At 37.4% G+C, this 16,575-nt stretch overlaps 1 protein-coding gene across 3 annotated transcripts in view; it reads left to right on the top strand.

Annotated features, from left to right (window-relative positions):
* Positions 1–15,888, top strand: part of SLC4A4 (solute carrier family 4 member 4) — a 392,825-nt gene extending 376,937 nt beyond the window's left edge. For 2 of the 3 annotated variants that reach the window (XM_064285721.1, XM_064285720.1), the window contains 4 exons: positions 4,903–5,064; positions 12,224–12,320; positions 14,674–14,753; positions 15,594–15,700. In XM_064285721.1, the coding sequence (XP_064141791.1) occupies positions 4,903–5,064; positions 12,224–12,320; positions 14,674–14,717 (303 nt within the window). In that variant the 3' untranslated portion in view covers positions 14,718–14,753; positions 15,594–15,700. Of the gene's footprint in view, positions 1–4,902; positions 5,065–12,223; positions 12,321–14,673; positions 14,754–15,593 lie in introns of all 3 variants that reach the window. The other variant, XM_064285722.1, reaches the window with a different exon arrangement.
* Positions 15,889–16,575: the final 687 nt, after the last annotated feature.

The raw sequence follows: 16,575 nt of genomic DNA, 5'->3' as shown, positions 1-16,575 counted from the left end.
AAAAGGACCTGGTGGTCTACTTCTGAAAACTTTGGCCACTGAAAACCATATGAATAGCAGCAGAATGTTGTCTGATACAGTGGCAGAAGATGAGCCCCTCAGGTTGAAGGCAGCCAAAATACGACTGGGGAAGAGCTACCGCCTCAAAGTAATGTCAGCCTTAATAATGTGGATAGAGTCAAGCTTTGAAGACCTTCATTTCCTGATGTGGCCTGGCTCAAAATGAGAGGAAACAGCTGCAAACATCCATTAATAATTGAAATGTGGACTGTATGAAATATGAATCTAGGAAAATCGGAAGTTGTCAAAAATGAAATGGAATGCATAAAGATCAATATCCTGGCATTAGTGAGCTGAAATGGATGGGTATTGGCCATTTTGAATCGAATAATTATATGGTCTACTATTGAAGAGGAATGACGTTGCATTTATAGTCAAAAGAACATTTTAAGATCTATCCTGAAGTACAATGCTATCTGTGATAATACCCGTACACCACCAAAGAAGACCAGTTAATACAACTATTATTCAAACTATTATTCTTCATCACCACAAAGATGAAGAAATTGAAAATTTTTCCCAACTTCTGCAGTTTGAAAATGATTAAACGTGCAGTCAGGATGCATTGATAATTACTGGTGATTGGAATGTGCAAGCTAGAAACAAAGAAGAAGGATCAGTAATTGGAAAATATAGCCTTGATGAATAGAAATGATGCTGGAGATTGCATGATAGAATTTTGCAAGACCAATGACTTAATCATTGCAAATACCTTTTTTCAACAACATAAGCAGTGACTATACATGTGAACCTCACAGGATGGAAAACACAGGAGTCAAATCCACTACACCTGTGGAAAGAGACGATGGTAAAGCTCAATATCATAAGTCAGAACAAGGCCAGGGGCCAACTGCCGAGCAGACCATTAATTGCCCATATGTAAATTTAAGTTGAAGCAGAAAAAAAAAGTTAAAACAAGTCCACAAGAACCAAAATATGACCTTGAGTATATCCGACCTGAACTTGGAGACCATCTCAAGAACAGAGTTGATGCATTGAATGCTAATGTCTGAAGACCAGACAAGTTGTGGGATGACATCAAGGGCATCATATATGAAGAAAGCAAAAGGTCATTAAAAAAGACAGGAAAGAAAGAAAAGACCAAACTGGATGTCAGAGGAGACTCTGAAACTTGCTCTTGAACTTAGAGTAGTTAAAGCAAGTGGAAGAAATGATGAAGCAAAAGAGCTGAACAGAAGATTTCAAAGGGTGGCTCAAGAAGACAAAGTAAAGTATTATAATGAAATGAGCAAAGACCTGGAGATAGAAAACCAAAAGGGAAGAACATGCTTGGCATTTCTTAAGCTGAAAGAACTGAAGAAAAAATTCAAGCCTCGATTTACAATATTGAAGGATTCTGTAGGCAAAATATTGAACAATGCAAGAAACACCAAAAGAAGATGGAAGGAATACATAGTCACTGTGTGTCTTAGTCATCTAGTGCTGCTATAACAGAAATACCACAAGTGGATGGCTTTAAGAAAGAAAAATTTATTTTCTCACAGTCTAGTAGGCTAGAAGTCCAAATTCAGCTCCAGAGGAAGGCTTTCTGTCTCTACTGACTCTGAAGGAAGATCCTTGTCATAAATCTTCCCCTGTACTAGGAGCTTCTCAGCGCAGGAACCTCAGGTCCAAAGGATGCACTCTGCTCCCGGTGCAGCCTTCTTGGTCGTATGAGGTCCCCATGTCTCTCTGCTCACTTCCCTCTTTTATATCTCAAAACAGATTGGTTTAAGACACAATCTAATCTTGTAGATTGAGTCCTGCCCCATTAACATAACTGCTGATAATCCTATCCCATCAATATCATAGAGACAGAATTTATAATACTTAGGGAAATCACATCAGATGACAAAATGGCAGATGATCACGTAATATTGGGAATCATGGCCCAGCCAAGTTGACAGGTGTTTTAGGGGTACCCTATTCAGTCCATGACACTGTACCAAAAAGAGTTGGTCAAAGTTCAGCCATTTCAGGAGATAGCATATGATCAAGAATCAAGGATGTTGAAGGAAGAAACCCAAGTTGTTGTGCTGAAGGCATTGGCAAAAAACAAAGCTCCAGGGATTGACAGAATACCAACTGAGATGTTTCAACAAATGGATGCAACGCCTGAGGTGCTCATCTATGCCAAGAAATTTGAAAGACAGCTATCTGAGCAACTGACTGGAAGAGATCCGTATTTATGCTCATTCCAAAGAAAGATGATCCAACAGAATGTGGAAATTATTGAACAATATCATTCAAAGCACATGCAAGTAAAAATTTTCTGAAGATAATTCAAAAATGGTTGCAGCAGTACATCCACAGGTAACTGCCAGAAATTCAAGCAGGATTCAGAAGAGAACATAGAATGAGGGATATCATTGCTGATGTCAGGTGGATCTTGAGTGAAAGCAGAGAATACCAGAAAGATGTTTACCTGTGTTTCATTGACTATGCAAAAGCATTTGACTGTGTGGATCATAAAAAATTATGGCTAGCATTGTGAAGAATGGAAAATCCAGAACACATAACTGTAGTCATGTGGAACCTGTAAATAGATGAAGATGCAGTCATGTGAACAAAATAAGGAGATGCTGCATTGTTTAAAATCAGGAAATGTGTGTGTCAGGATTGTATCCTTTCACCATGCTTATTCAATCTGTATGCTTAGCAAATAATCCAAGAAACTGGATTATATGAAGAAAAACACAACATCAGGATTGGTGGAAGACTCATTAACAGCCTGCAGTATGGAAAGGACACGACCTTGCTTGACGAAAGCCAAGAGGACAGGAAGCACTTACTGATGAAGATCAAAAATTACAGCCTTCAGTATGGATTGCGCCACAACATAAAACAAAAATCCTCACTACTGCACCAATAAGGAACATCATGATAAATGGAGAAATTATTGAAGTTGTCAGGGATTTCGTTTTACTTGGATCCACAATTGAGGCCCATGGAAGCAGCAGTCAAGAAATCAAACGAAATTTGCTGCAAAAGACCTTGTTAGAGTGTTGAAAAGCAAAGAGGTCATTTTGAGGACTAAGGTGAACTTGACCCAAGTCATGATGTTTTCAGTGACCTCATATGCACGTGAAAGTTGGACAATGAATAAGGAAAACCAAAGTACTGATGCCTTTTAATTGTGGTGTTGGCGAAGAATATTGAATATACCATGGACTGCCAGAAGAATGAACAAGTCTGTCTTGGAAGAAGTACAGCCAAAGTGCTCCTTAGAAGCAAGGTTGATGAGACCTCATCTCATGTACTTTGGATATGTTATCAGGAGGGACCTGTCCCTAGGGAAGGACATCATGCTTTGTAAGGTAGACGGTCAGCTAAAAAGAAGACCCTCCATGAGATGGATTGACACAGAGGCTTTAACAATGGTCTCAAACATAGCTACAATTTTGAGAATGGTGCAGGACTGGACAGTGTTTCATTTTGCTGTACATTGGGTCACTATGAGTCAGAACCGACTTGACAGCACTTAACAAACAACAAGAACAAGCATGATGCCAAGGAACCCTGATGGCACAGTGGTTAAGCATTCAGCTGCTACCTGAAAGATCTGTGGTTGGTTCTTACCAGCCACTCTGAAGAAGAAATGTGTGGCAGTCTACTCCCGTAAAGATTACAGCCTAGGAAACCCTATGGGAGCAGTTCTACGCTATCCTGTAAGGTCACTGTGAGTTGGAGTTGACTGAGGGCACACAACAACAATAGCACAATGCCTGACACATAATAGGCACAAATGCAGGTTATTTTTAAAAAATATCATTGTACTACAGAAATCAGTTTAAATAACAGATGCAGTACTTTTTGTCCAAATTTAGACAGATTGGGTGACTTATTAAATATCAACTAGTGATTACTCTTCAAGATCAATTCATAGAATCAAAGATACAGAGTTTAAGAATACTGGTTTTGGAGGTAGACAAGTGGGACTGTTGGTATCTTTCCTTTATGGCACTGTGATCTTGGATAAGATACTCAATGTCTCTAAACTTCAGTTTCCTCAGCTGTAAAATGGAGATGATAATATCTACTTCTCAAGGTTTTGATGGGGAGTAAATAAGATAACACCTAAGTGCTTAGTACAGCAGCTGGCACATGGTAAGCAGTTAATGGTAGTGATTGAAGTGAAAAAGAAACCAGTTGCTGTTGAATCTATTATGAGTCCCAGTACATAAAATCAGAATGCTCCTTAGAAGCAAGGATGGCAAGACTTCATCTTACTTTGGGCGTTTTATCAGGAGGGATCAGTCCCTTGAGAAGGACATCATGCTTGGTAAAGTATAGGGTCAACTAAAAAGAGGAAGACCCTCGATGAGATGGACTGACACAGTGGCTGCAACAGTGGGATCAAGCATAATAATGATCCTGAGAATGGCACAGAATTGGGCAGTGTCCTTTCTGTTGTACCTAGGGTCACTATGAGTCAGAACTGACTCAATAGCACTTAACAACAACATACAATATTTTAATTCTGAATAATTAGTAATCATAAACAGATTACTTTCCCCTTTAAATTTCAGATATTGTGTTAAAAATCTGACACAGAAGGAAATGGTTTCAAAAAATAATCCTTTCACATTAAAATTTTGCTTGAATGAAATTATACTGTTCAGTGAACAAAAAATGAGTTTTAACTTTCTGTGAACCAACTTTCCCCATGAAGAAAATGTTCACGGTCCACTTAATGTAAGTCTGTAAAAGCCATATGAGTTCTGTCATACTCTAGCCTTATATTAAATAGATTTCTGCTTACTTTGATGTGGCAATATCAATACTCACAATGACTTCATCTTACATGGTGTTCTCTCATACTTTTTACATTTATCCTTCCAGATCTTGGCACTTGTAGCTGTCAGAAGAGGCATGGACTACTTCTTCTCCCAGCATGACCTTAGCTTCCTTGATGATGTCATTCCAGAAAAGGACAAGAAAAAGAAGGAAGATGAGAAGAAAAAGAAAAAGAAGAAAGGAAGTCTAGACAGTGACAATGATGATGTAAGGAACTTTTCAAAATTCCAAAGTAATTTAAAGAAAAAAATGTGAAAAATATATATTTTTAAATCTCTGATGAGAGATATGTGAGATGAAGAACCAAGTTCCAAGAGTGTATACCTGGTCATGTCACATGTTATTCATTTCACCTTTCCTTGTTCACCTTGGGTTTCTCTCTTTGGTATTTTATATTTTCTGAAGTCTTTCTGTAACCATAGTGACATAGTGAATTCTAAAAAAAAAAAAAACCCACCACCTTTAAAACAATTACAATCTCATAGAGGAAATTTGCATAGTAATACTATAAAATATACTTGTTTGCTCTTGATAATCTAGGCTTTAAATATGAGACAATAGCTATCAATTTTATGTGATTTTAAGCATAATGTGGACAGATGTTAATGACCACACCCGCATGATCTATGTATCTACTTGAGTAGACCCTCAAGCAAAGTTCTATACTATTGTACTTAGACTAACATGATTTAAAATTACTTCTCTGTAACCCTTCAATATAAAGAAAAAGAATTAGAATTTGGGTTCTTACATAATTGTAGTGTTCAGTGTCATAGTCCAGATGGTCCTCCTATAATTGGGTGGTTAAGTGAAGAAATAAAATTGTTGCCCATTTATTTTCTGCAGGAGACTATTTTGCAGAAACACAGATGCTTCAATGGGGGTCGGTAATCAGTGCTAGGAGAAAATCTGGTGTTTGTTTTCCTTAACACACACGCATACAGCTTCTCCAGTAGTCTTTTGAAAGGACTGCCAAAATGACATTTTCTATGTGAAGATCCAATCTGGACTTCAAGCAGTGCACTATCACAAATTATTATTATTTTTTGTATTCTCACCTATTCTAAAGTGAAGGCATAGTTATTTTTTTAATAAGCATCTACTCTGTACATGATAATATTGATTGATAATGCATACCTAATCCTTAATTGTTATAAAACAGCTCTTTAAAGGTTTGCTCCTGTTTTTCAGATGAAAAAATTTAGACTGAGAAATGTTAAGTCATTTTTCAAAGTGTACACAGCCATAGATGGCAAAGCCAAAATTCTAATCTAAGCATGTCTGGTTATTTCCAATTGATCAGGCTTTCTGAGTATACTCTTTTTGGAGAACTTGGAAATAGTACAGTGAAGGAAACTAACAGGCAGAATTAGATTTTAGATGAACTGATCCAGTAAGAAAAGGCTAAATACGCAAGGCATATTTAGCTAAAGAGAAAAAAAAATCTGAGGGAGCTTTTATGACTGTCTTAACAAGCATATAGATTTTCTGTTTCCAGTAATGACATAAAAAGAGAGAATATGTTTGTCTTAGTCATCTAGTGCTGCTATAACAGAAATACCACAAGTGGATGGCTTTAACAAAGAGTAAGTGGGCGAAAAGTCCAAATTCAGGGTGTTAGATCCAGGGGAAGGCTTTCTCCTTCTGTTGGCCTTCTCATCAATCTTCCCCTGAACTAGGAGCTTCTCCACCACCCAAAGACCCGAGGTCCAAAGGATGCACTCTGCCCCTGGCACTGCTTTCTTGGTGGAGTGAGGTCCCTGTGTCTCTCTGCTTACTTCTATCTTTTATATCTCAAGAGATTGCCTCAAGACACAATTCAATCTTGTAGACTGAGTCCTGCCTCACTAACACAACTGCTGCCCATCCTCCCTCATTAACGTCGTAGAGGCAGGATTTACAACACATAGGAAAATCACACAGTACTGGGAACCATGGCCCAGCCAAACTGATACACACATTTTTGGGGAGACATAATTCAATCCATGACAGTGTTTAAATTGACTAGATGTAGTACCATATTTTCATGCAAATAGCATGTACCTTCTACATTTGCCAACTACACCCTTCCTTCCCCAAGTATTTTCATAACACGCTATGCAAATTATTTTTTACAGCAACATGTAAAAAAAATTGGCATAGCAGCACTTATGAAAATACTTCACAGGGGGAGGGTGTAGTTGGCAAACAAATGTAGAAGGTGCATGTTATTTGCGTAAGAATACAGTGCTAAGAAAAATGACATATTTACCCATTTGGGTAGAAATCAAAATTTGAAATAATTTTTGGACCATTCAAGATTAGAAGAAACAAGGTTGCCTGAAATATTAAGATAATTAGTGTTTCATCTTGAATTTTCGAAACAGGTACCTCAGCTTATGTACATGGGCACTCAACTTAAAATTCATGACTCGTTTTGAATGTGTGAAGTAATGTTACGGAATTCTCTTCTCTAATGGTTTTTTAAGAAAAAAAAGTATCAACTTTGGGGAATAGTTTAAAATGTCATCTTCTCTAGTGCCAGTAATTGGATCAAATGAGCTCTTGAAAAGTTTCTTGCAATTTTTTAGATTTTATTTTCAACAAATCATATTTTATTTTAACAATGCTGCCCTTTTATTAATAATATTTCTTATCTTCAGTTCCATATCTCTAGCTCTAGAGTTCTTGAAGATAATGCTGTGCTTGACTTGTTTCTTACTCTTTCTTTTCTCCCCACAACCCCCAAAACAAACTTACACATTTCTTCTTGCATAGTGAATCCAGTGTACCTGTGTAGCAAGTTCTATTTATTGATCTCATTATTTGGGACATCTGCATTTGGAAGGTGGCTCTTCTGATGTTCACCTGATAGCCTCATGCTGTGAGGTTTATGGATCCAGGGAGCCACCCAGGAGCACGGAGCTCTAATATTTTGAGTAGTCATGGACATCATGGCTTGCCAATATTTTGAGCCATTCACAGTTACTTTTGAACCTGATAGGTTGCGGGCCTGTCCACCTATAAATGATAATATTTTGGGAAATGTTTGAAATACTATAATAGGATTTGCCTCTCTTAGCATTCTCATAAAAGTAGGTGCATGTAGCATCTTGATTTTTTTTTTCTTTTTGTCATTTTAATTATATTACCTTAATCCTGTAAAGGAGGCAGCTCTTCCCCAGTCATCTTTTGAGTGCCTTCCAACTTGGGGGGCTCATCTTCCAGCATATATCAGACAATGTTCCGCTGCTAATCATAAGGTTTTCACTAGCTAATGCTTTTCAGAAGTAGACTGCCGGGTCCTTCTTCCTAGTGTGTCTTAGTCTGGAAGCTCAGCTGAAACCTGTCCTCCATGGGTGACTCTGCTGGTATCTGAATACTGGTGGCATAGCCTCCAGCATCACAGCAACACACAAGAGCTGCCCCCTCAAAGTAGAATTGACCTTAATGACATGGATGGAGTGAAGTTTTCAGGACCTTCATTTGCTGATGTGGCACGACTCAAAATGAGAAGAAACAGCTGCAAACATCCATTAATAATCAGAACCTGGAGTGTACAAAGTATGAATCTAGGAAAATTGGAAATCATCCAAAATGAAATGGAACACATGAACATCGATATCCTAGGTATTAGTGAGCTGAAATGGACTGGTATTGGCCATTTTGAATCAGACAATCATATAGTCTACTATGCTGGGAATGACCACTGGAAAAGGAATGGTATTGCATTCATCGTCAAAAAGAACATTTCAAGATGTATCCTAAAGTACAACGCTGTCAGTGATAGGATAATATCCATATACCTACAAAGAAGACCAGTTAATATGACTATTATTCAAATTTACGCACCAACCACTAGGGTCAAAGATGAAGAAATAGAAGATTTTTATCAGCTGCGGCAGTCTGAAATTGATCGAACATGCAATCAAGATGCATTGATAATTACTGGTGATTGTAATGCAAAAGTTGGAAATGAAGAAGGATCAGTAGTTGGAAAATATGTCTTGGTGATAGAAACAATGCCGGAGATCGAATGATAGAATTTTGCAAGACCAACGACTTCTTCATTGCAAATACCTTCTTTCACCAACATAAACGGTGACTGTACACATGGACCTCACCAGATGGAACACACAGAAATCAAATTGACTACATCTGTGGAAAGAGACGATGGAAAAGCTCAATATCATCAGTCAGAACAAGGCCAGGAGCTTGCTCATATGCAAGTTCAAGCTGAAACTGAAGAAAATCGGAGCAAGTCCACAAGAGCCAAAATATGACCTTGAGTATATCCCACCTGAATTTAGAGACCATCTGAAGAACAGATTTGATGCACTGAACACTAGTGACCGAAGACCAGATGAGTTGTGAAATGACATCAAGGACATCATCCATGAAGAAAGCAAGAGGTCACTGAAAAGACAGGAAAGAAAGAAAAGACCAAGATGGATGTCAGAGGAGACTCTGAAACTTGCTTTTGAGCATCGAGCAGCTAAAGCAAAAGGAAGAATTGATGAAGTAAAAGAACTGAACAGAAGATTTCAAAGGGCCTCTCGAGAAGACCAAGTATTATAATGACATGTGCAAAGAGCTAGAGATGGAAAACCAAAAGGGAAGAACACACTCGGCGTTTCTCAAGCTGAAAGAACTGAAGAAAAAATTCAAGCCTCGAGTTGCAATAGTGAAGGATTCCATGAGGAAAATATTAAACGACGCGGGAAGCATCAAAAGAAGATGGAAGGAATACACAGAGTCATTATACCAAAAAGAATTAGTCTGTATTCAATGATTTCAAGAGGTGCCATATGATCAGGAACCAATGGTACTGAAGGAAGAAGTCCAAGCTGCTCTGAAGGCATTGGCGAAAAACAAGGCGCCAGGAATTGATGGAATATCAATTGAGATGTTTCAACAAACAGATGCAGTGTTGGAGGTGCTCACTCATCTATGCCAAGAAACATGGAAGAGAGCTTCCTGGCTAACTGACTGGAAGAGATCCATATTTATGCCTATTTCCAAGAAAGGTGATCCAACTGAATGTGGAAATTATAGAACAATATCATTAATATCACACATAAGCAAATTTTGCTGAAGATCATTCAAAAGCAGCTGCAGCATTATATTGACAGGGAACTGCCAGAAATTCAGGCCGGTTTTAGAAGAGGATGTGGAACCAGGGATATCATTGCTGATGTCAGATGGATCCTGGATGAAAGCAGAGAATACCAGAAGGATGTTTACCTGTGTTTTATTGACTATGCAAAGGCATTTGACTGTGTGGATCATAACAAACTATGGATAACATTGTGAAGAATGGGAATTCCAGAACACTTAATTGTGCTCATGAGGAACCTTTACATAGATCAAGAGGCAGTTGTTTGGACAGAACAAGGGGCTACTGCCTAGTTTAAAGTCAGGAAAGGTATGAGTCAGGGTTGTATTTTTTCACCATACCTATTTAATCTGTATGCTGAACAAATAATATGAGAAGCTGGACTATATGAAGAAGAATGGGGCATCAGGATTGGAGGAAGACTCATTAACAACCTGCGTTATGTAGATGACACAGCCTTGGTTGCTGAAAGTGAGGAGGACCTGAAGCACTTACTGATGACGATCAAAGACCACAGCCTTCAGTATGGGCTGCATCTCAGCATAAAGAAAACAAAAATCCTCACAACTGGACCAATGAGCAGCATCACGATAAACAGGGAAGAGATTGAAGTTGTCAAGGACTTCATTTTACTTGGGTCCACAGTCAACACACATGGAACCAGCAGTCAGGAAATCAAAAGACACATTGCATTGGGTAAATCTGCTGCAAAGGGCCTCTTTAAAGTGTTGAAGAGCAAAGATGTCACCCTGAAGAATAGGGTGCGCCTGACCCAAGCCATGGTATTTTCAATCACATCATATGCATGTGAAAGCTGGACAATGAATAAGGAAGACCAAAGAAAAGTTGATGCTTTTCAATTGTGGTGTTGGGGAAGAATATTGAATAGACCATGGACTGCCAAAAGAACGAACAAATCTGTCTTGGAAGAAGTGAGGCCAGAATGCTCCTTGGAGGCTCGGATGGCGAAACTGCGTCTTACATACTTTGGACATATTGTCAGGAGGGATCAGTCCCTGGAGGAGGACATCATGCTTGGCAGAGTACAGGGTCATTGGAAAAGAGGAAGACCCTCAACGAGGTGGACTGACACAGTGGCAGCAACAATGAGCTCAAGCATAACAATGATTGTAAGGATGGCGCAGGACCGGGCAGTGTTTCGTTCTGTTGTGCATAGGGTCGCTACGAGTCGGAACCGACTCGACGGCACCTAACAACAACAATCCTCTAAAAAAATATTCTGTGTCATTACCATCGTTATATTCACTCGTAAAGGAATTTTCAGTGTGGGTAGTAGTTTTTGTTAAGATTTAGTTTTTCTTTCTTTAAACCCTAGTTCCCATATGTTCTTTCATATAAAGATAATCTCTTAGATAGTTTTGGTTAAGAAATGAGTTGGATCTTTTCCGTCCAAACATAGATTTGGATTCAGTATCATGAATTATAAATAAATAAATAAAACAAAGAAAAACAAAGTGATAATCCTTTAGAAATCGATTACAGTTTTGATTAAATGGACAGTTTTTTATGCAGTCCCATCATTAGCTGCATGGTTTTATACCTTTTTATTCTGATTATGATTCTGCATTTGTCTGACCATCATAGGCAGCATTCTTTTTTTATTTTCTCATGTTTTGCTTAGGTTTTCAAATATCAAATATACTATAACCACATTGAAATGAATTTTTAACAATAAAGTAATATTTGCTAGAGTATTAACGTAAGGGAGGATTATTTTCAAGTGGTATGGAAGGTCATAAGGTAGTAGATGTTAGAAAAATCTGTGACCTGTCTTGGGAAGAAAGTTGGGGTCATTATTTTCCTGGAAACAGAGTCAAGGAACATGAACAAATCGAGAATTTCAACACCATATAATAATTTAGGAAGTTTCCTAGAAGCCTTCTAAAATAGCAGATTTAATCTGTTTTCAGACTGAGATTATTCACTACACACATACAGCAAACCCATAAGTGTCTGTTGATTGGGAATCCAGTTTATAGAAAGCTTTAAAGTTGTTTTAAATTGTAGGGATCTCCACTTGGTATAGTTCTAGTTTTCATTGATGGAATACAATTAACTCAGAAGAGATGAAAATAAACAGGATGGGATTGTGTAGAATTTGAAAAGGTAGCAAAGTACAAAAGAGTATATCTAAGACTTTTGTTCTTAAAAAAACATAAATGATAATATGAGAGGTTCGATCTATACTGGGAGGTAGGGGAGCTGTATAATAAAAAACATTCTAAAAAATTTTATACATTTCTTTTACAGTCTGACTGCCCATACTCAGAAAAAGTTCCAAGTATTAAAATTCCAATGGACATCATGGAACAGCAGCCTTTCCTAAGTGATAGCAAACCTTCCGACAGTGAGTAGAACTAACCTCTTGCATGCCTGCTTGAATATGATTTGCACTTGCCGAGAAAAAACTTCAGAACTGTCATCTACATTAATTTTCCCTCTATCTTCTCTTTTTTTTTTCTATGTGACGGTTTACACTTCATTATAAAACCTTATTTTTACAATCCCTGAGCTTCATTCTTAACTTCTTCCTTTCATCCATAACTTTTAAGTTTGTGTTTGGTTGTCTTTTCTCTCACTGAAGTCATTTTAAGTTCCTTGCAATTGCTGAACTTGTAACCATGTTTTTTATTCATTTTTCTTTCTTCTCCTTGAATTTAGAATTGCAGCTTATAGTACTACATCACTGTCTGTTACTGTTTGTCTTCCTTAGGTTTCAACCAATGACCAAATCAGCTCAAAAGTGAAATTGCATCATGGGTCTCTCAATGATCAATGAATCAATTGCTAATATTGAGAATTTGGAATAATTGTTATTTTCAATTAAATTGGCAATCATGAAATATTAGCACAACTTTTTAGGTATAATTTATAAGATACGTGCATTTTCTTCCTAATTGCTTTGTTGCCCATGTATTTGAAAACACTTTTTGTAACTGCACTGCTCTTTTTGGGGTAATAGTCTGTGGCTAAGGTGTAATGGTTTGAGACATGGCAGCTTTTCTGTTGAATTAATAGGCCACTTTTAAAGGGAGAAAACTTCTCTTGTAACATTAGTGAGTGTCTTAAACTTTTCGAATAGCAAGCAGCAGTCACCTCCAAGCTACTATTTACTTTGATTTCTCAGATCCAGATGTACTTCAAAATATACTTCTCTCTTACAGGGAAAAAAGAGAGTTGAGGCTCATTTTTATTTCTGTTTGACAATACCGCTTCAACTTCCATAAGAGGTTACCAAGAAAAGTTTCAAATTAATGACTGTTTTGGGGGGAAATGGATTATAATGGTTATCTGTTGCTGCGTAACAAATTAACACAAAACTTAGCAGCTTAAAACAACAAACAGGTATTTTCTCACACAGTTCTTGACAGTCAAAAATTTAGAAGCAGCTGAGATGGTTCTGGTTTAGGGTTTCTCATGAGGGTGCAGTCATGCTATTTATTGGCTGGGACTGAAATCTCTGAAGGCTGCACCGTAGCTGGGGAATCCGGTTCCAAGCTCACTTACGAGGCCATTGCTTGGAAATTCTGTTTCCTGACACGTGGGTATCTCCATAGGGCTTCTCCTGACATGGCTTTCCTCAGAGGGGTTAGAGGGAGGGAGAGGGAGAGAGAGAGAGAAACCAAGACAGAAGCTATAATGTTTTTTATAACCAAATATCAGAAGTAACATACCATCGCGTCTGCCATATTCTATGAGAAACATCTACCAATCCTGGTACAATGTGGAAGGAATCTCACAAGGACACAAATACCATGGGAGTGGACATCACTGGGAGCTATCCTGGAGGCTAGCTACCATACTGGGTTTAAGGAACAAAATATTAAAACAATCTCATCTTTGGTATCCAATTTAAGAGCTAATTTCTGCTCATTTCTATCAACAGGATTTGGTTAAGATTTTCTATTTGAATCCAAGCTCCCTTAAACCATGATCTGGCTTCATTTTTTATGTCTAGAGCATTAATGGCAAAAGAAGACTGACTGGAGCATAGCATATATTTCTTCTGTTGGCATCATAACCTGATATTGCCCTTCTAAGTGCAGTTTAAAGGTGGCTTAAAAAAAAAAGCCATCATTAGCCAGAATTTGAGGCTTCTGGAAAAGGTTTATGGCAAATTGATTATGTGGTGCTAATTGTTCTTTATATGCTCAAAAAATCCTTAAAAAGGATTCATAGAAATTGATATATTAAAAATTTACTTAAACAGAATAAGCATGTTTATTTTTACTGAAATATTTTCTATGTCATGTTCATCATTTACAATCCATGAAAGAACAAAATATGATAGAAGTAGAAATTTCCTCAATCTTTTTTGTTTTCTCTCATGAATAACAGCAGGATAAAATTGTGAATGCTGAAGATGAAAGAAAAACCAATGCCTTGGGCATTAAAGTCAGTGCTATCACCTGCTAAACATGGTTCCTCTCTCTTTCTCCTCTCACTGAAAAGAACAACAATGGTCCATCCCAGAAAACCTAGAGTAAATGAAGCTAAGTGATCCTACTTAAATTCTTAGTTCGATACAATGTTTATTTAAACTATCTAAACTTGTCTGTCTTATTCTTTCCATTTGTGAAAAAATGCATCAATGAGAGGACAGACTGATTTTTGTAAACATCTTTATTTTTACTCTTAATTTTATACTTTACTAAAGATCTACTACATATGATTTTTAAACTTTTTTTTTTCCTCCCCAGGAGAAAGATCACCAACATTCCTTGAACGCCACACATCATGCTGATAAAATTCCTTTCCTTCAGTCACTTGGTACGCCAAGGTAAAGGACAGCCCAGTATTTTTTGTTGTTCTGCGAGATGATTGCCCCATAGAAATGTAGTTCGTGGCCTGTTATTGGCAGAACTTCTCGTTCTTCTTCCACTCTAAGATTTATCTTAAATAAATTACCAATCCCAGAACCTCATCCCAGCTTTTACTGGTAGAAAGCGTTATAAGAGACCTACTTAATGCTTAGAAATAATGGAATCTTTAGTGCCATTAAGTTAAAGCCCAGGATCAATGTTAGCTCTTAGAATCTCAGTATCATCTCTGATTTAAGGGGTAACTGTCCAGCCTTTGAATCCACCAGGTACTCCTTGGAAACTCTATGGGGCAGTTCTACTCTGTCCTATAGAGTCGCTATGAGTCGGAATCAACTCGACGGCAGTGGGTTTTGGTTTTGAGTTGTTTCCTGACAGCTCTTCTCCAGTAGTTTCCTTCCCTCTTAACAAGATTCTAGAGATTCCAGGTCCTATTTGCTTTTCAAGAGAGTGAAATCTCTGAGTTTTGTCTTAATGTTGTTTTCTTTTAATCTTAGTATAACCCACCTTTGATAGTCCTCCTTCTAGTTTCTTGTTCTTTCTTTCCTTTTTTTTTTTTTTAAATCTGTGTGTGGGATCTTATGAAATTTTTACTTGATTTCTTGACTCTCCTGGTACCCTTATTCCATTTAAAGTATCATTTTTTTTGTTGTTTTTTTCTTTTTAATATAGAAGGACAGGATAAGTATTCAAAGAGAACAAAGAATGACACATTTGGCTTCTGTATAATGCATGAGCAATTAATAGATGGTAAAAGAAACCTGATTTACTTACTTTTTTTTCTTTTTGTTTTTCTCTAGTCCTCCTAGAACTCCAATAAAAGTTGTGCCTCAAATTAGAATAGAACTTGAGCCTGAAGACAATGATTATTTCTGGAGGAGCAAGGGAACAGAAACTTCATTGTAACCTGTTCGTCTTTCTTAAAACTGACAGTTTTCGTTATGTTCTTGTTTTTCTCCTTTGGTAACTTGTGTATTTCTTGAAGTTTTGTTTTGTGTTTTGGTCACTGGCCAAATAACATAGTGCTCTCTCTGCTTTTCTTTTGCATAGGTAAAATCAAGACAATAGTTCCTTAAAAACAGCATCTGAAGAGTCCTCCCTTGTTTCTCATACTTTCACATATGTCCTCTGACAACCAAATTTCTCTGTCACTCAAGACACAGACCCTGTCCCTTTCCTTTCTCAAGCAGAGGGCAAAAGTATTAAGGATTTTTTGATACCTTTTATTAAAATATTGAAGGAACTTACAACTTTAGCTTTGGAGCTGTGCTTCCTGGCTTGCCTTTCTGTCTGGTAAAACAAACCTTGACCTGCAAGCAGATTCTCGCTTATAGAGCTCTCCAGGACTGGAAAAAGTGCTGCTATCCTAACTTGCTCTTGCTTGTAAACCCTAATCTTAGAGTTTTCAAAAGAAGAAAAACTAAAGGTACTTTACTCCCTGTAGAGCAACTATTGCCATCAATGTAGCAAAGTGCTGGAATGTCCCTTTTCCTATGCAACTTTTTTTAACCCTTTAATGAACTTATCTGTTGAGTACATTGAAGAATATTTTTCTTCCTAGATTTTGTTGTTTAAATTATGGGGCCTAACCTGCAACTTATTTTTTGTCAATTTTTTAAACTTTTTTTTAATTACTGTAAAGAAAAATGAATTTTTTCCTGCAGCAGGAAACATAGTTTTGAGTAGTTCTACCTCTTATTTGTAGCTGCCAGGCTTTCTGTAAAAATTGTATTGTATATAATGTGATTTTTACACATACACACAAATACACAATCTCTAGGG

The sequence above is a fragment of the Loxodonta africana genome, chromosome 5 (assembly GCF_030014295.1).
Source record: "Loxodonta africana isolate mLoxAfr1 chromosome 5, mLoxAfr1.hap2, whole genome shotgun sequence".
NCBI lineage: Eukaryota > Metazoa > Chordata > Mammalia > Proboscidea > Elephantidae > Loxodonta > Loxodonta africana.
The sequence above is the reverse complement of the archived record's forward strand: the minus strand, read 5'-3'. Positions and strand labels throughout refer to the sequence as shown.